Here is a 27,769-nt window from a genome sequence, read left to right on the forward strand (position 1 = left end):
AGCTGTATAAGGATTATTTCTTTAAAAATCCTGTATTTATTCATTAATAACTTCCACACACAAATACACATTGTCAGGCCTCTGAGGCCAAGCCAAGCCACCGCAAGTATATGCCCAGATGTGACTTACATGTATACACCCAGATGGCCTGAAGTAACTGAAGAATCACAAAAGAAGTGAAAATGCCCTCACCTGCCTTAACTGATGACATTCCACCACAAAAGAAGTGAAAATGGCTGGTCCTTGCCTTAAGTGATGACATTACCTTGTGAAATTCCTTTTCCTGGCTCATCCTGGCTCAAAAAGCTCCCCCACTGAGCACCTTGTGACCCCCACTCCTGCCTGCGAGAGAATAAATCCCCTTTGACTGTAATTTTCCTTTATCTACCCAAATCCTATAAAACGGCCCCACCCTTATCTCCTTTCACTGACTCTCTTTTCGGACTCAGCCCGCCTGCACCCAGGTGATTAAAAAGCTTTATTGCTCACACAAAGCCTGTTTGGTGGTCTCTTCACACGGAAGCGCATGGCACACATATTGACAAGTAATAAGGCAAACAAGCTGTGATGCGTTAATACCTACCTCTATGTCCTCAGAAAGTATTCTCAGCCTAAGGGTTTCTTTCAGATCCAGAATATCCACTTCCTGCTTCTTGATCAACACTCTGCTCTCTTCTCTGTCAACCAAAGCAGAGTTGTATTTGCACTGTAGAAAAGAAAGTCATGCTATAAGAGCTGTTTTATTACCTGTTTGTTTCTAGATTAAAATAACAAGAATGAGGCCGGGCGCGGTGGCTCAAGCCTGTAATCCCAGCACTTTGGGAGGCCGAGACGGGCGGATCACGAGGTCAGGAGATCGAGACCATCCTGGCTAACACGGTGAAACCCCGTCTCTACTAAAAAATACAAAAAAAACTAGCCGGGCGAGATGGCGGGCGCCTGTAGTCCCAGCTACTCGGGAGGCTGAGGCAGGAGAATGGCGTAAACCCGGGAGGCGGAGCTTGCAGTGAGCTGAGATCCGGCCACTGCACTCCAGCCTGGGCGACAGAGCAAGACTCCGTCTCAAAAAAAAAAAAAATAATAAAATAAAATAACAAGAATGAGTCTGGGTTCCAAGGTGATGACAAGATTAACACAAAGTAATTCAATAAATACTTGCTGACTGAAGGAATAGAAGAATAAATGCATCAATAGTGAAGAGAAATGGAAAAGTCCTCTAAGTATCAGTGAAAAAAACATCGGGTTTGTCATCTACTGCCTTCAGAAATAAACATGGAGTGCAGCAAGCTCCCTGTAGAGCAGAGGAGTGAGGAGGAGTGACAAAAGACATCGCCTTGACCCAGAGGAGAAAAGCATCAACACTGAACTCAGACACATGCTGACAAAATAACTTTAGGAAATGATATTATATCCAATATTGGGGAAACAAACTCACTTTCTAAATTATTAATGTCTCTGAACTTAACTACAATGTGCTACTGTGTTACTTTTTCCTCAAAGTCACTAAAGAACACTACATTTGCCTTAACTGTCATGGCCAGCAACCAGCCTGTTTCTTATCCAGTTTATACTGGCAATTCCCAAACAGTGCACAGAGAACACTGTCCCAGATCAGTGAAACCTGAGAAACACTGCAGCCTACATTGTCTCCCGGAGATACATACTACACACTTCCGTAATAATGACTCTGCGAATCCTACAAACACACAAACCTGTTGAGCTTTATTTAACTAGAATTTCCAAACTTATTTGACCACAGAATCTTTTTTTCTGGTGGAGCATCTGTTAATCTCTTGAAAAGTCTGTCATGTGTCTCATGCTCAAATTTAACATCTTGTTGGTGACCGAACTTACATTTATGTCCTTGAGTTCTTCTTTCAGGGTGTCTATAGTTTCTGTTTTCTCACAGACTGATGTTCTTAGCTCCTGGATCTGGTTCATGAGGTCAGCTACAACTTTCTGATGAGGACAGAAATAATATCTTCATACCCAATGATATTAAGGAGAAGAAAAGTTTTAATTGGTAAATCACTTACCTTTCCTAATGGCAATGTAAGTCAATTTTATTTTAGTAAAAGATCATATGTCACATTAGTATCAATTTATATATATGCATATATATATACACATACACACACACACATATATATATATTTTTTTCTTTTGAGACGGAGTCTTGCTGTGTCAGCCAGGCTAGAGTGCAGTGGCACGATCTTGGCTCACTGCAAGCTCCGCCTCCCAGGTTCACACCATTCTCCTGCCTCAGCCTCCCAACTAGCTGGGATTACAGGCGCCTGCCACCACACCCGGCTAATTTTTTGTATTTTTAGTAGAGACTGGGTTTCACCATGTTAGCCAGCATGGTCTCGATCTTCTGACCTCGTGATCCGCCCACCTCAGCCTCCCAAAGTGCTGGGATTACAGGCATGAGCCACTGCGCCTGGCATCAATTTATATTTTAATGGCTTTATAATTTTTTTTTTTTTGAGACAGAGTTTCGCTCTTACTGCCCAGGCTGGAGCACAATGGTGCGATCTTGGCTCACTGCAACTTCCATCTCCCAGGTTCAAGCAATTATCCTGCCTCAGCCTCCCGAGTAGCTAAGATTACAGGCATGTGCCACCACACCTGGATAATTTTGTATTTTTAGTAGAGACAGGGTTTCTCCATGTTGGTCAGGCTGGTCTCGAACTCCTGACCTCAAGTGATCCTCCTGCCTTGGCCTCCCAAAGTGCTGGAATTATAGGCGTGAGCCACTGTGCCCAGTCTATAATATTTCATTTAATAATTTGTTTTGGTGTTATGAATGTATGTGAGCTAGACATAGAAGAATTTTATACCTAATTTTAAACTTGGACATATATACTATTTTTATTATTCTAGTTAAAATCAACACCAGGGATTTGAAAATTTGTATCATGGGACTTAGAGTCGACAAGAAAGGGTCACACTAATATCAGCATCCTAGTAAAAAGGGTAGGATGCGTTTTAGAAACATTGCCATCCAAAATGACAGTAGTTTGTACTTGAAGTTACATGGAAAATTAACTTAAGTGGAAGACCTCATTCTCTAGCAACCTTGGAAGATGAGCAAGGCCTAACTGCATACAGAAATATTCATACTATCTATTGGTTACCCTGGAGGTGCAAGAAGAGGTAGGAGAACAAAATGTTAAACTAGCATTTATAAGAAAATGCATAGAAAGATGTAGCTTCAAACTCTACCAACCTTATCAGAATCTCTAGACTTTTCCAGGGAACTGATCACTTTTTCAGTAGCAAGCAAGCTGTCTTCTAGTTTCTGTACTTTTGCCATCTATGGTGAAAAAGAAATATTTTTAGAATAATTAAATCACAAAGTTAACCATATACACAGATAAACAAGTTGAAAGCAGCTTCTCACATTATAGAGTCTACACTAGGAGTAATACTTGAAAATGATAAATTGGGTTGAAAGGCAGTGATTTTGTGCTGTCTACCAGGAGACTACCAACAAATTATTATTGTAACCCTCTGGGAGTTAGAAAAACAAGAGTTGAAAAACAATAGGCTGGGCACGGTGGCTCATGCCTGTAATCCCAGAACTTTGGGAGGCGAAGGTGGGTGGATCACTTGAGCTCAGGAGTTTGACCCTGGGCAACATAGTGGTGCACACCCATAGTCCCAGCTACTCGAGAGGCTGAGGTGGGAAAATCACCTGAGCTTGGGAAGTCAAGGCTACAGTGAGCCATCACTATGCCACAGAACTGCAGCCTGGGTGATAGAGTGAGACACTGTCTTAAAAAAAGAAGAAAAAAAAATAATAGTAGTAATAGAACCAGCCCCAAATTCCATCTCTTTCTTACTAATTTCCAACATCTGCAAGCTGAAATCATTTTTATAATAAGCCTCTTTAGGGATCAGGAATAAAAGTTATAAACCGCAAATTCTAGAGTTAGAGTAATAGGAAATTTACCTGCTGCTCACACTTGGCCATCTCTTTCTGTTTCTCCTGACGTACAGCCTCAAGAACTTTTAAGATTTCTCTGGAAAAGAAGAATTATCTTTTACCCCTGACTTCATTCAATGAAAACAGGAACTGAATCTGTTAGTACAGAAGAGATTAAGTGCAAATGAACTTTGTTAGGCACACACTTGGTGTCAGGCATTACCTTCCAGTGGGGATCAGAAATTTGAACCCATTTCTTCAACAATTATTCAATGAGAACCCATTTTTGTGCCATGACTGTTTTTCCTCAGTGTTTAGTACTCCTAAATATAACATATATCATAGAGTATTTGTTTATTACCTGTCTCCCTGTGCTGGAAGTTAAAATCCAAGAGGACAGGGATGTTTTGTTCACTGTTTCACCTCTACATGTTCTGGCATTCGCCAGATCAGTGCCTGGCTTGTTGGATATCAGTAAATGTTTGAACAAATGAGTAAATGTCAATTGCTTGTCTCTCAACTGGATGTATGCTCTACGTTCACCACTGTATACCAGGGCCTAGAAGAAAATCGACCTCATAGGAAGAGCTCCATAAGTACCTACTGAATAAACAAATTCTTCTCATTAGAGTGACTCTGAGCCTAGTGATTGAGGAGATTCACTGAGATTACCAAGGAGAGGAACTTGGAAAGAGGGAAGAAATATGGCAGCATTCCTGTTAGGGGACATTCCTGGTAGAAAAAGATTTGTAGACACAGAAATAAAAATCTGTCTCCTCCTTCCAATAATAAAAGGAATAGTTAGAAGTAATCTTATTATATATTTGCTGTGATTTATTTACAGAAGGTCCTGAGTTCTGATTACCACCAATTCCTATTCATTTAAAAGTACTATAGCTAGTTGTTAAATGTTTTGAAAAATTAAGTTTCTCCACATAGCCATTTATACAAAAGAACCTGCTGTTCCTTTTGGAATGCTTTAAAAAAATAACTCTTTACAGGGTATTGGCAATAAAAAAAAAAAAACAAGATTAAGAATGTGGTATTAATATTCTAGTATGCTAGTAGAAAAGATAAAGGCACTCACTTAGAACTGTTTTCTTTATCTTCTTCAAACTGTAATGATAATTTGTTATTGCGTTCTTTTTCTGCCTCAAGAAGCTCCATCAAATTCTAAAAGACAACATTAGATTTTAAGTAACTGTTACTAGTAATGCACAGTCAACAAACATGTCAAGTACCTTCTATGTGGCAGGCACTGTGGGCAAGTATAGCAAGGAAGGAGGAAAGGACAGTCCTTATTCTACACTCAGAAGGACAGTCACAGATGCAGGACAAATTCACCAACCAATTCCCTTCTTAACATACGTTCAGATCAGATTTCAGAGTTTCATTTTCTTTTTTGCAGTTTTGGAGGTTTCTTGAAAGTTGGTCAATTTCAAATTTCATTACTTCCTGTAAGTTGTCATAGGAATCCTGTAGGCAGGCTTTGCTCTCAAGCAACTTTTCATTTTCTAACCTTTATAAGGAAAATATTTTAAAAATGGTAAATAAACATTTAAGGTATTTCTATTAATCAGATCATCTGCACTTCAATTTATCCCATCTACAGCCCATTCCCAACTCACATAAGCCTCAAGTGATATGAGGCTCCTTATGGACCTGTGTGGAATGTCCATGATGCACAAACATGTGAGATACATTGGACCACAGAGTAGTTTGGTAGGAACAGAAAAGACAAGTAGAAGCATTAGCTTGCAGGCATCACTTCCTGATTCTCTCCCCATGGCTTCAACCAGACATGCTTAATTGATTAGCAATTTATAGTGATTAGACTCATTTAGGGGTTTCCAGACCTAACCCTCACGTAAGCCAGGCACTGGCTGTTAATTTCCAAGTTTTATTGATAGCTCAACTCCAACTATTCATACATCCACTCAGCTCTAGGAACATCAAGATGACAATGTGACTTTGATTTCAGCAAGAGAGAAAATGTCTTTGGCAGATAATTACTGTTTTTTTTTGGTTTTCATCCTCTTATTTCCCTCCTAAGTAAGCTGTAGCACCTCCAAGAATCCAGAACTCAGCCAAGAACTACCACACAATCAATCTGACCTCTGGATCATTCAAAACAGATGTCCTAGCTTATGTACAGAAGGTTATATTATAATGGAATATCTGGAATATTATATATTATATATGGAATATCTGCTATACTAACTCAAAGCAGAGCAGAAGCAGCACATCATAAAGTGGTATAGATCAGTTGCTAAAGATAGACATATGGGCAACAGATGGTAGGGAAGGGGAACATATTTACGCATTTATGGCACAAACTATACAGATATAGATATATAAAGTAGACAAAATAATTCAAGAAACACATAGCAGTGTCGTGCTGTTTCATTCAGAGGCCTTAACAACCACTGAAGGCCACAGTGGAATACAAGCAGCCCAGTAAATGATGTACTTAAACTGGAGACACTGAGGAGGTTAAATTGTGTTCAGTGTATTTAAAAAGCTAGGAAGAGGCTGGGCACAGTGGCTCATGCCTCTAATCCCAGCACTTTGGGAAGCTGAGGTGGGTGGATCGCTTGAGCTCAGGGGTTTGAAAACAGCCTGGGCAACATGGCGAAACTCTGTCTCTACAAAAAATACAAAAAGTAGCTGGATGCACTGGCATGTGCCTGTAGTCCCAGCTATGTGGGGAGCTGAGACGGGAGGAAAGCTTGAGCCCAGGATATTGAGGCTGCAGTAAGCTATGTTTATGCCACTGCACTCCTGCCTGGGTGACAAAGTGAGACACTGTCTCAAAAACAAACCAACAAACCTAGGACATATTTAATGATGAAAACAGAATTTAAGTACATACCAAAATATAGTGGATTCTTAACATTCTTTGATGTAGTTTTACTCTGACATATAAACATTAGGAAATTAAGATCCCATGAGATTAGTGACTTCAAAAAATATTACACAAAATAGTTTGAGGTGAGGCCAAGATCATTAGATCCAGTGATTCAGAAGTTAAAACAAATGCTAAGTGTAAGAGAAGGCAACAGTGCACTTGTGATAACTTATTGATAAATTACCTATTTTGTTTAACTAATTTGAGTTGGGTTACACCACTTGCACTTCAAGTACATTACCGGCCAATCAGAGAGCTAGATAAGTGGACTTGGTGCTGGGGAAATGGGACAGGGTGGTGGAGGCTGTGCTGACCCAGACAGCACATTCCATCTCTAAATAGAAAGGAGTGAGTTTTGCAGCAACTGATGGCTGCCATGCAGGGATGTGGGCCTAGTGGTAACAAATTGTATGATTTCGCTACAGAATGCTGAAATATAGATTTTTATAAGAAAACACTCAATTTTTAAAATGCTATGTTCATTTATTTTTCTTTAGCCACTGGGCAGGCCTAAGAAAAATGTATGTGAATTAGGCAAGATGGTCAAATAGGAACAGCTGTAGTCTGCAGCGCCCAGTGGGATCGACACAGAAGACAGGTGGTTTCTGCATTTCCAACTGAGGTATCTGGTTCATCTCACTGGGACTGGTTGGACAGTGGGTGCAGACCACGGAGGGCGAGCCAAAGCAGAGCAGGTGTCGCCTCACCCGGGAAGCGCAAGGGGTTGGGGAATTTCCCTTTCCTAGACAAGGGAAGCCGTGACAGACTGTACCTGGAAAAATGGGACACTCTCTCCCTAATACTGCGCTTTTCCAATGGTCTTATCAAATGGCACACCAGGAGATTATATCCCGCACCTAGCTTAGTGGGTCCAACGCCCATGGAGCCTCGCTCACTGCTAGCACAGCAGTCTGAGATTGACCTGCGAGGCAGGAGCTGGGCAGGGAGAGGGCCATCAGCCATTGCTGAGGCTTGAGTAGGTAAACAAAGCGCCCTGGAAGCTGGAACCGGGTGGAGCCCACCACAGCTCAGCAAGGCTAGCTGCCTCTACAGGTTCCACCTCTGGGGGCAGGGCACAGTAGAGCAAAAGGCAGCAGAAACTTCTGCAGACTTAAACGTCCCTGTCTGACAGCTCTGAAGAGAGCAGTGGTTCTCCCAACATGGTGTTTGAGCTCTGAGAACGGACAGACTGCCTCCTCAAGTGGGTCCCTGACCCCTGTGTGGCCTAACTGGGAGACACCTCCCAGTAGGGGCCGACTGACACCTCACACAGGCGGGTACCCCTCTGGGATGAAGCTTCCAGAGGAAGGATCAGGCAGCAATATTTGCTGTTCTGCAGCCTCCGCTGGTGATACCCAGGCAAACAGGGTCTGGAGTGGACCTCCAGCAAATGCCAACAGACCTGCAGCTGAGGGACCTGACAAACAGAAAGGAACAGCACCAACATCAACAAAAAGGGCATCCACACCAAACCCTCATCTGCAGGTCACCAACATCAAAGATTAAAGGTAGATAAAACCACAAAGATGGGGAGAAACCTCAGCAGAAAAGCTGAAAATTCTAAAAACCAGAGCGCCTCTTCTCCAAAGGATTGCAGCTCCTCACCAGCAACAGAACAAAGCTGGACAGAGAATGACTTTGATGAGTTGACAGAAGTAGGCTTCAGAAGGTCAGTAATAACAAACTTCTCCGAGCTAAAGGAGCATGTTTGAACCCATTGCAAGGAAGCTAAAAACCTTGAAAAAAGATTAGACAAATGGCTAACTAGAATAAACAGTGCACAGAAGACCTTAAATGAACTGATGGAGCTGAAAACCATGGCACGAGAACTTCGTGATGCATGCACAAGCTTCAGTAGTGGATTCGATCAAGTGGAAGAAAGGGTATCAGGGATTGAAGATCAAATTAATGAAATAAAGTGAGAAGAGAAGTTTAGAGAAAACAGAGTAAAAAGAAATGAACAAAGCCTCCAAGAAACATGGGACTATGTGAATAGACCAAATCTACGTTTGATTGATGTACCTGAAAGTGACAGGGAGAATGGAACCAAGTTGGAAAACACTTTTCAGGATGTTATCCAGGAGAACTTCCCCAACCTTGCAAGGCAGGCCAACATTCAAATTCAGGAAATACAGAGAACACCACAAAGATACTCCTCAAGAAGAGCAACCTCAAGACACATAATTGTCAGATTCACCAAGGTTGAAGTAAAGGAAAAAAATGTTAAGAGCAGCCAGAGAGAAAGGTCGGGTTACCCACAAAGGGAAGCCCATCAGACTAACAGCGGATCTCTTGGCAAAAACTCTACAAGCCAGAAGAGTGTGGGGGGCAATATTCAACATTCTTAAAGAAAAGAATTTTCATATCCAGCCAAACTAAGCTTCATAAATGAAGGTGAAATAAAATCCTTTACAGACAAGCAAATGCTGAGAGATTTTGTCACCACCAGGCCTGCCTTACAAGAGCTCCTGAAGAAAGCACTAAAAATGGAAAGGAACAACTGGTACCAGCCACTGCAAAAATATGCCAAATTGTAAAGACCATCGATGCTAGGAAGAAACTACATCAACTAACGAGCAAAATAACCAGCTAACGTCATAATGACAGGATCAAATTCACACATAACAATATTAACCTTAAATGTAAATGGACTAAATGGTTCAATTAAAAGACACAGACTGGCAAATTGGATAAAGAGTCAAGACCCATTGGTGTGCCGTATTCAGGAGACCCATCTCACATGCAGAGACACACATAGGTTCAAAATAAAGGGATGAAGGAAGATCTACCAAGCAAATGGAAAGCAAAGAAAAGCAGGGATTGCAATCTTAGTCTCTCATAAAACAGACTTTAAACCAACAAAGATCAAAAGAGACAAAGAAGGTCATTACATAACGGTAAAGGGATCAATTCAACAAGAAGAGCTAACTATCCTAAATATATATGCACCCAATACAGGAGCACCCAGATTCACAAAACAAATCGTTAGAGACCTACAAAGAGACTTAGACTCCCACACAATAATAATGGGAGACTTTAACACCCCACTGTCAATACTAGACAGATCAATGAGACAGAAGGTTAACAAGGATATCCAGAACTTGAACTCAGCTCTGCACCAAGCAGACCTAATAGACATCTACAGAACTCTCTACCCCAAATTAACAGAATATACATTCTTCTCAGCACCCCATCGCACTTACTCCAAAATTGAACACATAGTTGGAAGTAAAGCACTCCTCAGCAAATGTAAAAGAACAGAAATCACAACAAACTGTCTCTCAGACCGAAGTGCAATAAATTAGAACTAAGAGATTCACTCAAAACCGCACAACTACATGGAAACTGAACAACCTGCTCCTGAATGACTACTGGGTAAATAATGAAATGAAGGCAGAAATAAAGATGTTCTTTGAAATCAAGGAGAACAAAGACACAACATACCAGAATCTCTGGGACACATTTAAAGCAGTGTGTAGAGTGAAATTCATAGCATTAAATGCCCATAAGAGAAAGCAGAAAAGATCTAAAATCGACACCCTAACATCACAACTAAAAGAACTAGAGAAGCAAGAGCAAACAGATTCAAAAGCTAGCAGAAGGCAGGAAATAACTAAGATCAGAGCATACCTGAAGGAGACAGAGACACAAAAAAACCCTTCAGAAAATTAATGAATCCAGGAGCTGGTTTTTTGAAAAGATCAACAAAATTGATAGACTGCTAGCAAGACTAATAAAGAAAAAAAAGAGAAGAATCAAACAGATGCAATAAAAAATGATAAAGGGGATATCACCACCAATCCCACAGAAATACAAACTACCATCAGAGAATACTATAAACACCTCTATGCAAATAAACTAGAAAATCTAGAAGAAATGGATGAATTCCTGGACACATACACCCTCCCAAGACTAAACCAGGAAGAAGCTGAATCTCTGAATAGACCAATAACAGGCTCTGAAATTGAGGCTGTAATCAATAGCCTAGCAACCAAAAAAAGTCCAGGACCAGATGGATTCACAGCCGAATTCTACCAAAGGTACAAAGAGGAGCTGGTACCATCCCTTCTGAAACTATTCCAATCAACAGAAAAAGAGGGAATCCTCCTTAACTCATTTTATGAGGCCAGCATCATCCTGATACCAAAGCCTGGCAGAGACACAACAAAAAAAGAGAAGTTTAGACCAATATCCCTGATGAACATCAATGCAAAAATCCTCAAAAAAATACTGGTAAACCGAATCCAGCATTACATCAAAAAGCTTATCCACTACAATCAAGTCGGCTGTATCTGGCATGCAAGGCTGGCTCAACATACGCAAATCAATAAATATAATCCATCACATAAACAGAACCAATGACAAAAACCACATGATTATCTCAATAGATGCAGAAAAGGCCTTTGACAAAATTCAACAGCCCTTCATGCTGAAAACTCTCAATAAACTAGATATTGATAGAATGTATCTCAAAATAATAAGAGCTATTTATGACAAACCCACAGCCAATATCACACTGAATGGGCAAAAACTGGAAGCATTCCCTTTGAAAACTGGCACAAGACAGGGAATGCCCTCTCTCACCACTCCTATTCAACATAGTGTTGGAAGTTTTGGCCAGGGCAATCAGGCAAGAGAAAGAAATAAGGGGTATTCAATTAGGAAAATAGGAAGTTGAATTGTCCCTGTTTGCAGATGACATGATTGTATATTTAGAAAACCCCATCATCTCAGCCCAAAATCTCCTTAAGCTGATAAGCAACTTCAGCAAAGTCTCAGGATACAAAATCATGTGCAAAAATCACAAGCATTCCTATACACCAATAATGGACAGAGAGCCAAATTATGAGTGAACTCCCATTCACAACTGCTACAAAGAGAATAAAATACCTAGGAATCCAACTTACAAGGGATGTGAAGGACCTCTTCAAGGAGAACTATACTACAAACCACTGCTCAACGAAATAAAAGAGGACACAAACAAATGGAAGAACATTCCATGCTCATGGATAGGAAGAATCAATATCTTGAAAATGGCCATACTGCCCAAAGTAATTTATAGATTCAATGCCATCCCCATCAAGCTACCAATGACTTTCTTCACAGAATTGGAAAAAACTGCTTTAAAGTTCACATGGAACCAAAAAAGACCCCGCATTGCCAAGACAATCCTAAGCCAAAAGAACAAAGCTGGAGGCATCACGCTACCTGACTTCAAACTATTCTACAAGGCTTCAGTAACCAAAACAGCATGGTACTGGTATCAAAACAGAGATATAGACCAATGGAACAGAACATAGGCCTCAGAAATAATACCACACATCTACAACCATCTGATCTTTGACAAACCTGACAAAAACAAGAAATGGGGAAGGATTCCCTATTTAATAAATGGTGCTGGGAAAACTGGCTAGCCATATGTAGAAAGCTGAAACTGGATCCCTTCCTTACACCTTATACAAAAATTAATTCAAGATGGATTAAATACTTAAACGTTAGACCTAAAACCATAAAAACCCTAGAAGAAAACCTAGGCAATACCATTCAGGACATAGGCATGGGCAAAGACTTCATGACTAAAACACCAAAAACAATGGCAACAAAAGCCAAAATAGACAAATGGGATCTAATTAAACTAAAGAGCCTCTGCACAGCAAAAGAAACTACCATCAGAGTGAACAGGCAACCTACAGAATGGGAGAAAATTTTTGCAATCTACCTATCTGACAAAGGGCTAATATCCAGAATCTACAAAGAACTTAAACAAGTTTACTAGAACAAAACAACCCCATCAAAAAGTGGGCAAAGGACATAAACAGATACTTCCCAACAAAAGACATTTATGCAACAAACAGACACATGAAAAAAATGCTCATCATCACTGGTCATCAGAGAAATGCAAATCAAAACCACAATGAGATACTGTCTCAGACCAGTTAGAATGGCGATCATTAAAAAGTCAGGGAACAACAGATGCTGGAGAGGATGTGGAGAAATAGGAATGCTTTTACACTGTTGGTGGGAGTGTAAATTAGTTCAACCATTGTGGAAGACAGTGTGGTGATTCCTCAGGGATCTGGAACTAGAGATACCATTTGACCCACTGATCCCATTACTGGGTATACCCAACGGATTATAAATCATGCTGCTATAAAGACACATGGACATGTATGTTTATTGTGGCACTATTCACAATAGCAAAGACTTGGAACCAACCCAAATGTCCATCAATGATAGACTAGATTAAGAAAATGTGGCACACATACACCATGGAATACTATGCAGCCATAAAAAAGGATGAGTCCATGTCCTTTGCAGCGACATGGATGAAGCTGGAAACTATCATTCTCAGCAAACTATCACAAGGACAGGAAACCAAACACCGCATGTTCTCACTCGTAGGTGGGAACTGAACAATGAGAACACTTGGACACAGGGCGGGAAACATCACACACCGGGGCCTGTCAGGGGGTAGGGGGCTGGGGGAGGGATAGCATTAGGAGAAATACTTAATGTAAATGATGAGTTAATGGGTGCAGCAAAGCAACATGGCACATGTATACCTATGTAACAAACCTGCATGTTGTGCACATGTACCCTAGAACTTAAAGTAAAATAAAAATTAAAAAAAAAACAACAACAAAAGGAGGAAGAAGCAGCAGATAAATATGGGATTTTGCCTAAAACTCAAGCTATTCAACATTCAGTGAGATAGAGATATGGCAAGGAAAGGTTACAAATGTCATCACTTTCTCTGTTATGAAAATGAAACTATTGTATTTCATTAGTAATAATTATGCATTTTTTCATTTTACAAATAGAAATAAATCTTTTAATTTAAAAAAAAGGAAAAAATGTATGTATAGATGGCTCTGGCCTGCAGTTCTCAAGTTTTCTTCCTCTCTTTCAATTTCTGGTTGTATATCCAAAAAACACTCAACAGCTACAGATTTTAATCTTTGTAATGTCTACAAAAATTAAACTCAAGGCTGCCTATTAGTAGCTTTTCCAGAGCAAACAGTTACATTTACATCACATTCACAGTATAACAGTCACGTTCATTATTAAATTATGGCTATAGACACAGGAGACATTGTCAAAAAGTGTTATGTTATACAAAAGGTTGAAGTTAGCAAGAAGAAAAAAAGAAACAGTAAATAACAAAGAAGAAACTATTTACATGTGAGATTACATTTGTGTCAAGATTACCAGTACTGACCAATCAGCCAGCCTTTGTAGAGTTAGTGTGCACAGCAGTGATGACTATTGTTTTGGTTTACCTTACACTGTCCTTTCTTCTAGTAAGAGCACACCTTTCCTTCCAGAGCAGGCACATTACTCTATGTTGGGCCAGTGCCATCTCAAACCTGGTAAGTGACTAGTCTAAAGGGGAGCAGATGACTCAAGCAAAACCAATTGATTTTCTCTGGGATAATACATGGCTGTTGGGAGAGAGAATTTCTTTACAGGGGTTTTTATGCTGGGAACCAAAATATGGAGCTGTGTGAGGCAATCTGTTCCTTGTCACATAGAAGGACCTCAATAATAGGAGGGAATAAGAGCAATACATAGAACAGAGCAGAGCTGAGAGAGAGAGAACACTGACAATATTGTTTGAGACTCAGACTAGTCTGTTCCTGAAACTAAAATCACCTCTGGGGCTTCCCAATATTGGAGCCAATAAATTATCTTTTTTATTTGTTTAACTGCTTTGAGTTGGGTTTAACACTTGCAACTTCAAACAGTCGTAGGTTACAGCCAATCAGGCAACTTGAAACCATAAGAAAACAACTCTACCTGAGATTATCTAATTGAAGCTGTACATGCATGTGTCTTTCGGAAAGTTTGTTGAATTCTTTCTCCTGACTCGTTTTGAATGAACTATACTCCAATTTCACTGAAGAAAGCTCCTTGTCAGCAGAATGAAGGACTACTCGCAGGTCGTGTACCTCACTTTTCAAAACTGAAAAACAAATAAAACATATCCTCAATAGGTTTCTTAAAGCAGACAAATAAATTTGATAGGTACTATTCCCACAATTAGCAAAATCAAGTCGAAGAGACTATTTTAAGGAAAAATGTTGAAGAATTAAGTGGTGGGTACCTAGCAGCACTGAGATTTCTGTTTTCTTCCTCTCCCTTGCACATGGTTTTTGGTAAATTCCTACTGAAATAGAAAGAGTTAACGTCTGTCCCTGACTTACAGGTCACTTGACTTTGCTAGATTTCTCCTGTAAAATGTGCTTCAAAACTCCTAAATAAGAGCAGGCACAGTGGCTTATGCCTATAATCCCAGCACTTTGTGAGGCTGAGGCAGGCAAAATGCTTGAGGTTAGGAGTTCGAGACCAGCCTGAGCAACATGGCAAAACCCTGTCTCTACCAAAAATACAAAAAAATTAGCTGGGTGTGGTGGTGAGCACCTGTGGTCCCAGCTACTCAGGAGGCTGAGGTAAGAGGATCGCTTGAGCCTGGGAGGTGGAGGTTACAGTGAGCCGAGATCGCACCACTGCACTCCAGCCTGGGTGACAAAGTGAGACTCTGTCTCAAAACAAACAAACAAAACTCTTAATATAAGAAAAAAAAATTAAAAGATGTAACGTATTTTAAGTGAGCTCATCTTAGTTATTGAAAAATCCCTTGGAAATTTGCCTAAACTTTCCAACATGGGTTAAACACTTCAGGTCTTCTAAGACAACTACAACTGCAAATAGTATTAGTTAACTTTTTAGTTCAAAGAAAACAGAATGGCTATCTCTTTTTGTTTTAGCTGTATTACAAACCACTGCAAGTACTTTAATGAAGGGAAAAATAAAGTGAAAACATTGGGAATCAAATGATAGTCCCACATCTACAAACATATACAAATATATAACCTATGCTTTGCTAATATTAAAACATTCATGAATTCAAGACACTTCATTTTCAAAGCAGCTTATTTAAAACTTTAAGCAGGCTGGGCATGGTGGCTCATGCTTGTAATCCCAGCACTTTGGGAGGCCGAGGTGGGTGGATCCCCTGAGGTCAGCAGTTTGAGACCAGCCTGGCCAACATGGTAAAACCCTGTCTCTACCTACTAAAAATATAAAAACTAGGCCACGTGTGTTGGCTCACGCCTGTATTCCCAGCACTTTGGGAGGCCAAGGTGGGTGGATCACCTGAGGTCAGGAGGTCGTGACCAGACTGGCCAAAATGGCGAAACCACGTCTCTACTAAAATTAGGCGGGCTTGGTGGTGCATGCCTATAATCCCAGCTACTTGGGAGGCTGAGACAGGAGAACTGCTTGAACCCAGGAGCTGGAGGTTGCAGTGAGCTGCCGAGATCCCACCACTGCGCTCCAGCCTGAGCAACAGAGCAAGATTCCGTCTCAAAAAAAAAAAAAAAAAAAAAAAAAAAAATCCAAAGAAGAAAAAAATCAGCCAGGCATGGTAATGCACTCCTGTAATCCCAGCTACTACTCAGGAGGCTGAGGTGGGGAATCGCTTGAACTCGGGAGGTAGAGGTTGCAGTGAGCCGAGATCATGCCACTGGACTCCTGCCTGGGTGACAAAGCAAGACTCTGTCTCAAAAACAAACAAACAAACAAACAAAAAACTTTAAGCAAACATTTGTATCATTTGTTTGTGGACAATGATGGAGAAATTTACCTTTTATGATATATTACTGTTACTTTCCACTGCATGCAAACTCCAGTCCGGTTATCAAACAACAAACAACAACAAAGCAACCATCCAAAAACATAGGAACAGCTTTATTAATAAGAGTAAAAAGATACTGAGTTACAATATTCCTTCAAGTCACAAAGCTCCTGATAGAATAACTTACAGTCATTTTTAGTTTGAGTCTCTTGAAGCTGCTTTTCAAGGACATTCAACTGCGAGAGAAGCTCTTCCTGCTGTTTGGTCCAATCAATTCTTTCTGATGAGAAAAGCTTTGGGAAAAAAGATAAATTTATTGGAAAAGGAATCCTGGTATGCTAAGACGCACTCCAAATCATTAACCTGTTTCTTTTTTTTTTTTTTTTTTTTTTGAGACAGAGTCTTGCTCTGTCACCCAGGCTGGAGTGCAGTGACGCAACCTCCGGCTCCTGGGTTCAAGTGATTCTCCTGCCTCAGTCTCCCGAGTAGCTGGGATTACAGGCATGCGCCACCACGCCCAGTGAATTTTTGTATTTTTAGTAGAGACAGGGTTTTGCCACGTTGGCCAGGCTGGTCTCGAACTCTTGACCTCAGGTGCTCCACCTGTCTCAGCCTCCCAAAGTGCTGGGATTATAGGTATGAGCCACCATGCCTGGCCTCATTAACCTGCTTCTGTTTTTAAAGTCTAGTTTTAACGTCTCTGACCAGAAGAAAATTGGCTGTCCCCATGAACTACAGTAAAGAGGATTAACAACTACGAAGCCATGGACCGTCCATCTTGGTTTCTTCTAAACACATAGCAAGCATTGCATTATTGACTAAGTCAGCCAGGTGCAGACTATGCATGCCTGTCTCATTATCAGAGCAGCATGCCAAGTAACAAGATAGAGAATACAACTCAAATAAGCCTTCACTAAGGCCGTGTGGCAACACTTTCTTTCTGTGATACACTCTGAGTATGTTTCATACATACTCAAGGCTGTTTCCTCAAGGAAACATTTGAGGGTACTTCATACATTTTCTGAGGCTGTGCTCTTGGTCTCACCTCCTGCATTTGGGTAGAATGATGTTCCAGTTTGTCAATGAGCTGCTGAAGCTTTAGGTTTTTATGCTCTTCTTCATCCAATTTGGCTTGAAGAGCACTCATTTGTTCCTGCAACACAAAAACTTCAGTCATCAAAATTTCTTTTAATGGAATTCTCAAACATTCCACCATTTCTTCTGCATTAAAGACACAACAAAACAAAACAAAACAAAACAAATTCAAAACTTCATATGAACAAAGGTATCAAAGGCCCGTTTGGAGCCAGAAAACAATATCAAAAGGTTATATACTAAATGATTTCTAATGTTTCAGATTTACACTTGTGGTCCGTTAAAGTAAATACTTTGAAATACAAAGGAAAGAAGTGATTAAAATTAAAATCCTGGATTAAATGATAGAGCCATCTTGAGACTTCTAAGAAGCTTCCTCAGGGCTGCAAGCAGTTACCTCACCAGAAAGGCCTCCATGGCCTGGAAAGGACAAAATACTGGGGTTTGGGGTGGTCTGGCCCACTCCAAGTTTTACTGGACAATAGAAAACCTATTTTAAAAAATTAACAAACCATAAAAATTCTGGAATAATCAAATTGCAGGTTATTTCAAATATACTAAAAGCTGTCTAAAATTTCATCTATAATTGAAGGTGTGGCTTGCCCCTCCACACCTGTGGGCGTTTCTCAGGTGGAACGAGAGACTTGAGAAAAGAAATGAGACACAAAGTATAGAGAAAGAAAAAGTGGGCCTAGGGGACCCGCGCTCAGCATACAGAGGACCTACGATCAGCATACAGAGGACCTACGCTGGCAGTATTTATTGATCATTATCTTTACTATCTTAGAAAAAGGGAAGTAGCAGGATAATAGGATCATGGTTCTGAGAAGGTCAGCAGTAAGACATATGAATAAAGATCTCCGTGACATAAGTTTAAGGAAAAGTGCTGTGCCTTGATATGCATATGCAAACATCTCCATAAACCTTTTTAGTGCATAAAGAGCAGCATTGCGCTAGCAAGTCCTACCTTTCGCCCTAAGGCGGTTTTCTGCTTTCTCAGTAAACAGAACATACAATCGGGTTTTACACGGAGATGTTCCATTGCCTAGGGATGGGCAGGAGACAGATGCTTTTCTCTATCTCAACTGCCAAGAGGCCTTCTTTTCTCTTGCACTAGTCCTCCTCAGCACAGAACCTTCACAGGTGTCAGGCTGGGGGATGATCAGGTCTTTTCCTTCCCACGAGGCCATATTTCAGACTCTCACATGGGGAGAAACCTTGGACAATACCTAGCTTTCCTAGGCAGAGGTCCCTGTGACCTTTGGCAGTGTCCCTGGGTACTTGAGATTAAGACAATGGTGATGACTTTTAACCAGCAAGCTGCCTTCAGGCACTTTTTTAACAAAGCACACCCTGCACAGCCCAAAATCCGTTAAACCTTGAGTCACTACAGCACTTGTCTCTTGCAAGGATAAGGTTGGGGGTAAGGTCACAGATTAACAGCATCTCAAATACAGAACAAAATGGAGTCTCTTATGTCTACTTCTTTCTATATAGACACAGTAACAGTCTGATCTCTCTTTCTTTTCCCCACAATAAGAAGATTAAGATTCTTTCAACTTTCTTTTTTTTGAGACAGAGTTTCGCTCTTGTTGCCCAGGTTGAAGTGCAGGGGCGTGATCTCGGCTCACTGCAACCTCCGCCTCCCAGGTTCAAGCAATTCTCCTGCCTCAGCCTCCCGAGTAGCTGGGATTACAGGCATGCACCACCACACCTGGTTAATTTTGTGTATTTAGTAGAGACGGGGTTTCACCATGTTGATCAGGCTAGTCTCCAACTCTTGATCTCATGTGATCTGCCTGCCTCGGCCTCCCAGAGTGCTGGGATTACAGGCATGAGCCACTGCACCCGGCCTCTTCTAACTTTCTTTAGCAGATACAGCACTGTGCTATGTAAACCAGTTCTGGAACCTGAAGCTAGCGGCCAACTGGTCATTTTATACACTAGGGAACCAAAGCCCATGGAGAATGACTTGCTAAAGATTGCAAAGTAGAGACAAAATGCAAGAGTGGGCTGATTTCCAATCTAGGAATAATCATTCCTAAACCCACACTTAAAAAGAGATGATTTTAATACTAAGCACTTTTGAACACTGTAACTTATAGGGAATTAAAATAACAACGCAAATTTATTTAAAGGGATGTCCAGTTATTTATTTTTTCTAGAACAAAACATTACCTGCATTGTACTAAGCTCTTCAGAAATGGCCTCAAAGGCTTGTTCATTCATCTGGGGTGGAACTGGCTCATTTAATATATCATTATCTAATATACTAGAATTCTGAGTATATAGAGAGCCAAAGCTTCCCGTTTCAGGGCTTAATTTTGGTACTGGTCGGGAACGAAGTTGGCAGGCCTTGGTTGGTGTCGTTATAATCTGCAGCAGAAAATGATTATGGAAAACATTAGCACATATTTTAAAAGGGCATATTTAATAATTTTGTGAACAGAGAGGATAAAATTGAAATACTATTCATGAAAAGAAAGGAAAAAGTGTCCTTGAAACACAGTATAAAAATGCCCAAGTGGAAATAAATTTATCAATTCAACGCAGTCCCAAGCAAAATTCTAATACAATTTTTAAAAATAAACTTAATGAGCTGATATCTAATTTCATACAAAGAATAAATGTACAAGAAGAGACAAGACGATTAAAAAGAACAAGCCAGGCATGATGGTTCATGGCTATAATCCCAACACTTTTAGAGGCTAAGAAGGGGGAGGATCACTTGAGGCCGGGAGTCCAAGACCAGGCTGGGCAACATAGTGAGATCCTGTCTCTACCAAAAAAAAAAAATCATTTTAATTATTTTTACAGGCATGGTGTCCCGGGCCTGTAGTCCCAGCTACTTGGGAAGCTGAGGCAGGAGGATCCGCAGAGCCCAGGTGTTCTAGGGTGCAGTGAGTTATTATCACACCATTGCACTCTAGCCTGAGTGACCCTGTCTCTCAAAAAAAATAAAAATAAAAAGAACAAATTAGGGAGACTTCCCCATCTGATATAAAAATACATAGGGGTATGGGAGTATGGTCATTAAAATAGTATATTACATTACAGTACATATTAAAACAGTACATTAGCTTATGTACATTCAAATAGAACACTGGGAGGGAATACAAAGTCCAGAAATAGAATTATTATTATTTTTTGAGACAGAGTCTTGCTCTGTTGCCCAGGCTGGAGTACAATGGTGTGATCTTGGCTCACCACAACTTCCGCCTCCCAGGTTCAAGCAATTCTCCTGCCTCAGTCTCCCAAGTAGCTGGGACTACAGGCACATACCACCATGCCTGGCTAATTTTTGTATTTTCAGTAGAAATGGGGTTTCACCATGTTGGCCAGGCTGGTCTCCAACCCCTGGCCTCAAGTGATTCGCCCGCTTTGGCCTCCCAAAGTGCTAGAATTACAGGCGTGAGCCACCACACCCAGTTCAGAAATAGAATAATTTTTCTGTGGAAATTTCAAGTTTATCAGGAGTAGCTGACAACCAAAGGTGCACGCCACCACACCTGGCTAGATTTTTTTTTTTCTTTTTTGCAGAGGTAGGGTCTTACTATGTTGCCCAGGCTGGTCTTAAACTCCTGGACTCAAGCAATCCTCCCGCTTCTGCCTCTCCAAGTGTTGAGATTACAGGTGTGAGCCACTGTGCCTAGCTGTATTATTATTTTTAAGTTAAATCCCTTTCTCAAACCATTCAAAAGAAAAACAGCAGATACACAAACACCTCAATGTAAAGGAAAATAAAAAGGAAAATAAAAGGCAAAAAAGTCATAAAGATAAAAGGTCAATAAATCTGGCTACATCAAAAATATAAAATTTCCATATAACAAAAGCATCACATGCAAAGATGAAAGACAAGCAACATGATGGAGGAATATATTGGCAGTATACCTAACAAATGCTTATTACATAAAAACAAAATCTGAAGAAAAATATTTTAAAAAATAGTAAAATGGGCTCTTTCTTTTCAGGGAATAGGATATACAAATGGACATGAACACATGAAAGGATATTTGAAATTAGACAAATGAGAATTAAAACCTTAACAGCAAGATCTCATTTTTTACCCATCAGATGGTCAAATATTAACAAGCCTGACAATGCCAGTTCCTGCGGACAGTGCTGGGAAAGGAGTGCATCTATGCTGCAGGCACAGGGTACAGACACTGGGAGGGAGCTTCAGCTTGACTCACTCAAATGCTAAGACATCCTAAAATGACCAGTTCTCCTTTAACGGAATCCACCCCCCAAGAATGCATGCACTCAAAACCATCTACTTAAGCCATAGAAACCTAGGGTTAAAATGAGATAGGTACCAGTTAATATGGAAAGATCCAAGGCATATCCCTTAAGGAGATATCCCTCATGGTGCTTCAAGCTCTATAATTCAAGCTCTATAATTTTTCTGTCCCTCAAGGGAGATGCCTTGGATCTTTCTACATTAACTGGTATGAGGCTCATATCCCTTGAGCCTCACATTAACCGGTATGAGGCTCATATTCCTTGAGCCTCATATCCAAATGAGGCTCTAGGTACCAGTTAATGTGGAAAGCTCTAAGGCATATCCCTGAGTTAACAAAGGCATATTGTGGAATAACATATGAAGAATGACTCTTTAAAAAAAAAAAAAAAAAAAAGCAAAACAATAAACAATCTAGGAAACAACTCTATGCGTTTTCTCAGTCTGTATATATTTATAGTATAAAAATGCTAAGAAAAAGGATTAAACTACCTCCAGGAATTAAGGGGGACAAAGGATTAGATTAGATCCAGATTGGAAGTGATGCTGAAAAGGAATTTTAACTTTAACTTGAAATATGTATATTTCTTTCAAACAAAGAGAATGCATTCATAGAGTAGTTGCACAACTAAAACAACAACAAAGGCTCTGAATTGCTATGCTGCTCTTGGCAACATAAAAAAAAATTCTGGTCAGGCATGGTGGCTCACACCTGTAATCCTAGTGCTCTGGGAGGCTGAGGCTCCAGGTGGATCGCTTGAAGCCAGGAGTTCAAGGCTGCAGTGAGCCATGATCATGCCAATGCACTCCAGCCTGAGTGACAGAGCAAGACCCTGTCTCTAAAAAACAAAACAAAAAATAAATAAATCAAAATTTAAAAATACTTTTTAAAAATTTCCGCCTGTATAGGAAAAAACCCAGCATTTTCCAGGTTGAATAAATCATTATATATCCACATAACATTCTTGAGCAACTGCCAAAACAAATCAAAAACCAAAACAGAAACAAAAAAGGGGAGAACATTTTTTCTCCTGCAGACATAGGACAAACTCTAAAATATTGCTTTAAAACACACACACACACACACACACACAGCCCTCAAGCTGTAGAAAGAGATTTGCTACTAAATACCTTTTATATCTTTGAAAATTTCAGTCACAGGCCAGGCGCAGTGGCTCACACCTGTAATCCCAGCACTTTGGGAGGTCAAGACGGGCAGATCACCTGAGGTCAGAAGTTCGAGACTAGCCTGGCCAACATGGTGAAACCCTGTCTCTACTAAAAATACACAAATCAGCCGGGTGTGGTGGCAGGCACCTGGAATCCCAGCTACTTGGGAGGCAGAGGCAGGAGAATCGCTTGAACCCAGGAGGTGGAGGTTGCAGTGAGCCAAGATTGTAAACCACTGCACGCCAGCCTGGGCAACAAGAGCAAAACTCCGTTTCAAAAAAAAAAAGAAAAATTTCAGTCACATAAATTACCTATTCAAATATGAATACAATTACTTAGTCTTCCATTAAGTGACACGAAAAGCACCACTACTAAAAATAATCATTATAAATAAACATCTATTTATATTTTAAGACACATAAGGAAAGGTTTTCTGTCTTTCTTCTCTACTTCTTTCTTTTATTGAAAAGAACTTGAGGCTGGCGTGGTGGCTCCCACCTGTAATCCCAGCACTTTGGGAGGCTGAGGCGGGTGGATCATGAGGTCACAAGTTCGAGACCAGCCTGGCCAACATGGTGAAACCGTCTCTACCAACAATACAAAAATTAGCCGGGCATGGTGGCATGCACCTGTAATCCCAGCTACTCGGGAGGCTGAGGCAGGAAAATCGCTTAAACCCCAGAGGCAGAGGTTGCAGTGAGCCGAGATTGCCCCACTGCGCTCCAGTCTGGCCGACAAGAGCAGGACTCCGTCTCAAAAAAAGAAAAACAAGAACTTGAATTCAAGCTGGACTTGAATTCCTGGGCTTGAGCGATCCTCTTGCCTCAGCCTCCCAAGTACAGGCCTGCGCCACCACACCCAGGTGTGGTAAAATTTTTTTTAACCTTCAGAAAATTTGACACAAAAATTTGATACAAAAACTGAAATCAGCATCACCTCCTCAACCTTTTGTTTTCCTTGTGTACTTCCTTTCTCTCCCTTCATTCTCAGTTGTTCATACATTTTTTTTGTTTGTTTTTCTTTTATGAGGGATATGGTTATTTAGGACAAAACCCTCTCATGTTATTTCCAATGGCACCTGTGATCCCTTAGTGGTCTTTACCCTTTAGGGTTTCTATTCTACTGAAAGCTTTGAGGACATGTTACATTGTAGCAACAGCTGCCATTTTACCGAAATCTACAAGGTACCAGGTAGCTTATCTATCTCATTTAGTACACTAAAACTCTGCAAGTAAATTACCTTTATCTCCAATTTAGAGAAAAGAAAGATTAGGCTCAGAAGTTAGGAAACCCTGCCTAAGGTTAGAAGCACACTCAAATTTGATTCCAAATGCTGAATTCTTTCCTACTCAACTCTACCCCTGGGGGGATACATCAGTGGGGTTGCTGGCAGCAACCCAAGGACCAGTGTGACACCAGTGTTAATTACCTGCATGGGATGTCATCGGCATCTGGAGATAGACCATACAGACTCCATTACTAAAAAAATGACACAGCAGTGATTTAAGATGGAAGTATGGTTCACATGACCTACCTTAAGTGTTTCAGCATGAATTTTATTCAGCTGAGAAACTTCTTGCCGCTTGCAGGCTTTTGTTGCTTCCAAAAGGTTTTCAAGATTAAGGTTCGCTTTTTGCAAAGACTGAAGCTCTGATTCCAATTCTAGCTGCCTTTTCCTAATAGATATTGTAAAACTGAGTATTTCAGGTAATAAGTAATGTCAAACATTTAAAGAGTAGTTTACAGTTTATGCTCTCACATAACTTTATAGTTATCTCTAAATCAGAGATATTCTCTATTCTCTCAGATTATTCCCTTCATTCTTCAGTTCGGTAAACTACGGCTTAGAGACTGACTGTTTAAGGGATTCAACTAGTAAATAAATGGTAGAGCTCAAATTCAAAAGTCCAAATCGTCCATGATTATACCATATGTGATACGTCATTTTTGAACCAAACATTTGTTTATATTTTAGGGTAAGATTGATCTTAGTTACAATATGAATGTGATTTATCTTTGTTTTTACATAATGAGAATCAAGTAGGAATATTAATAAACCTATACTTCCTAAAAATCTTAACAACCCTGATTACCAAATTTAAATTTAAATAATTTATTATGTAAGTTCAATAGACTCTCAACCCAACAGGAAAAAACTGCTTAAAACACCTATATTATCTAGTTCATTAAATATATTAGTAAAGAGCTAGAAGCATGCTTTTTCTTCATGTCAAAGTAGTTGCTTCTATGAGAGTTTAATATTTAAAGTAAAACGCCCAATTGAATTATCAATATTAACACTACAGCAAAGGAACACTAAAAGAAAATAAGTGTGCATGCATGTGTATTTAGACTTTACCTAGTAAGTTCTTTGAATTCTTCATATTCTTGCTTTGAATTATTCAGCTCTGTCTGAATTTGCAGGAGTTGTGCTTTTAACTTCTCAGAGTTTGCAAACGAACATGGTTCTTTCTGAGCTTTAGGAGAAAATCCTTGCTGATCTGTTAATAAGAAAACAATCTCAGTCTTTTTTGTTTTTTTTTGGAGACAGGGCCTCATTATGTTGCCCAGGCTAGAGTGCAGTGGCTATTCACAAGCACAATCATAGTGTACTGAAGCCCCAAATTCTGGTCTCAAGTGAACGCCCTGCTTTAGCCTCCCAAATAGTTGGGACTACAGGTGCATGCTACCATGCCTAGCTTCACAACTTCAGTGTTTGAAAAACAAAAATAATAGGACACATTTTCTAAGTTCTCTGTCAGGTATCAATTTTGGGCCACAAGGAGGAAAAATGAGAAATGGGTTGGAAAGTGAGCCCTAAAATACAAAAGCTTATAACTCAGCAGAAGGCGCAGGATGTGACAGTGTGCCAAAGGGGATTAGAAGTCATGTTTAAGAAGCAGAGGCCACAGGATGGAGAAGCGTAGTTAAGGCAACACCTTTCCCATTAGGAGAAAGAGCAAACAATGACGAAAATGCGGCATGCCTAATGCTAGACAGAGAAACAGCAGCCAGTGAATCTTGCAGGAATTAGTGCTAGCATCTAATGTTAACAGCCAAGGAATTATTTAGAAAAGGAAACAAATAGCAAGGGCAGCAGGTTGTAAGAACTCAGTATCATCTACCAGGTAGAAAATACTAATTTTCAGGAAATGCTTGGAACACTGAATATGTTGAAGAGAGTCCACTGAGTTTCAGTGTGGGAAAAGATCACGTAAAAGTTGTTTAGAGAGTGATCAATGTTTAGAAACTAAAAAAAAAAAAAAAAAACCAGAAACTGATGAGATCCAGATATTAGTATCTTCTGAAGGGACTAAGTTAAGGTATTATGGAGACCAAAACAAAATGGCCAACAAAATAAAGGGCACTGTAGGGAAAAGTAGTTTAAATAAAACAGAAAACCTAAGTCAGGCGTGGGGGCTCACATCTGTAATCCCAGCACTTTGGGAGGCCGAGGTGGGTGGATCATTTGAGGCCAGAAGTTCAAGATCAGCCTGGCCAACATGGTGAAACCCCATCTCTACCAAAAATAGAAAAATTGGCTCGGTGTGGTGGTGTGTGCATGTAATCCCAGGAGAGAGCCTGAGGCAGGAGAATCGCTTGAATCCAGGAGGTGGAGGTTGCAGTGAGCCGAGATCGCACCACTGTACTATAGCCTGGGCGACAGAGTGAGACTCCATCTCAAAAAAAAAAAAAAAAGAAAAAGAAAAACTGATAGTAATTTTACATCTAATATCTTGTCTCTCCCCAACCCAGTTACTGTGACTCTTAATATTCTATTCAGTCGTAACAGAATAGAAGGCTTAAAAAATGAAATTTTAAAAAGCAAAGAGACAGTCTTCTTTATGAATGTAGAACAAAAACAGTAGAACTTTCTCAATTTCAACCTAAAAGGAAACCAAGGCCACGTCTATGATAAAAGACCATGAAAATATTAACTCTAAGACTGGGGCAAACACAGACTTTGTTACCAAATCCCAGGGTATGAACACCAACAGCCGTCAAGACTGTAAGACAGACTTAGTACTAACTAAACCACTTTTCACATAGTACGCAAACTTATGAAAGTAGCATGTAACTAGAGAGCGCACACACTGGTAACCACAACATCAGGACCCAAACACTGTGCTATGAGTCTGACCTTTCCACATCTCTTACATTGCACAGGCTTAACTAGATTGATAAACATTTCGACTCGATTTTTATTCATGTTTAATTAATTAAACACTTTTCATTTCAAATACTGTAAACCGGAAAATTTAGTAAAAATTTAACGTAGTATCTGAATCAATCTTTTTATCAATAAAACAGAAATACAATGAGTATTTTCTTATCTATTAGCTTACATAGTTTATGCTCTGTGATCTTTGAGAAAAAAAAGTTTAGTAAATACCTTTCTATAACATAAAAGAATATGTGTATAAGACATTAGCACAGCAGGCCTGGAGGCTAAAATGAAGACTCTAGTCACAAGGCACTACAAATACTCTTTAAAACAGTCCCTTCCTATATGGAACGTATATACAACAATCATTTCTTACTTTTGTCACTTTTCTCTATGCCACTTATTTCAGAGAAAGCTTTTTCTAGTTTTGCAATGGTCTGGGCATCCATTTCTTGGGCTCTTTTCACAGGCTCTAATAATCTCAGTCTTCTATTCTCCTCCCTGAGGGAATGATTTTCCATAGCATACTTTGCAACTCTGGGGTGGTGCTCTATCTGTGACATAGAAGAATTACATGCATTATATATTTACAAACATTTCTTTAGTGAATTAGTTCCTCTAAAAAG

General features: G+C 40.0%; 1 protein-coding gene across 3 annotated transcripts in view; it reads right to left on the reverse strand.

The window, feature by feature from the left end:
• Window positions 1-27,769, reverse strand: part of KIF15 (kinesin family member 15) — a 90,909-nt gene that overhangs the window by 22,740 nt on the left and 40,400 nt on the right. For all 3 annotated transcript variants that reach the window (XM_073010288.1, XM_038004071.2, XM_038004073.2), the window contains exons 14-26: window positions 27,520-27,697; window positions 25,338-25,479; window positions 24,513-24,654; window positions 19,747-19,944; window positions 17,519-17,626; window positions 16,661-16,766; window positions 14,634-14,799; window positions 5,297-5,447; window positions 5,016-5,101; window positions 3,956-4,025; window positions 3,230-3,316; window positions 1,855-1,959; window positions 584-706 (exon numbers count right to left, since the gene is read on the reverse strand). In XM_073010288.1, coding sequence (XP_072866389.1) covers window positions 584-706; window positions 1,855-1,959; window positions 3,230-3,316; window positions 3,956-4,025; window positions 5,016-5,101; window positions 5,297-5,447; window positions 14,634-14,799; window positions 16,661-16,766; window positions 17,519-17,626; window positions 19,747-19,944; window positions 24,513-24,654; window positions 25,338-25,479; window positions 27,520-27,697 — 1,662 coding nt within the window. The remainder of the gene's footprint in view (window positions 1-583; window positions 707-1,854; window positions 1,960-3,229; window positions 3,317-3,955; window positions 4,026-5,015; window positions 5,102-5,296; window positions 5,448-14,633; window positions 14,800-16,660; window positions 16,767-17,518; window positions 17,627-19,746; window positions 19,945-24,512; window positions 24,655-25,337; window positions 25,480-27,519; window positions 27,698-27,769) is intronic.

This window comes from Chlorocebus sabaeus, chromosome 22, assembly GCF_047675955.1.
Source record: "Chlorocebus sabaeus isolate Y175 chromosome 22, mChlSab1.0.hap1, whole genome shotgun sequence".
Taxonomy (NCBI): domain Eukaryota; kingdom Metazoa; phylum Chordata; class Mammalia; order Primates; family Cercopithecidae; genus Chlorocebus; species Chlorocebus sabaeus.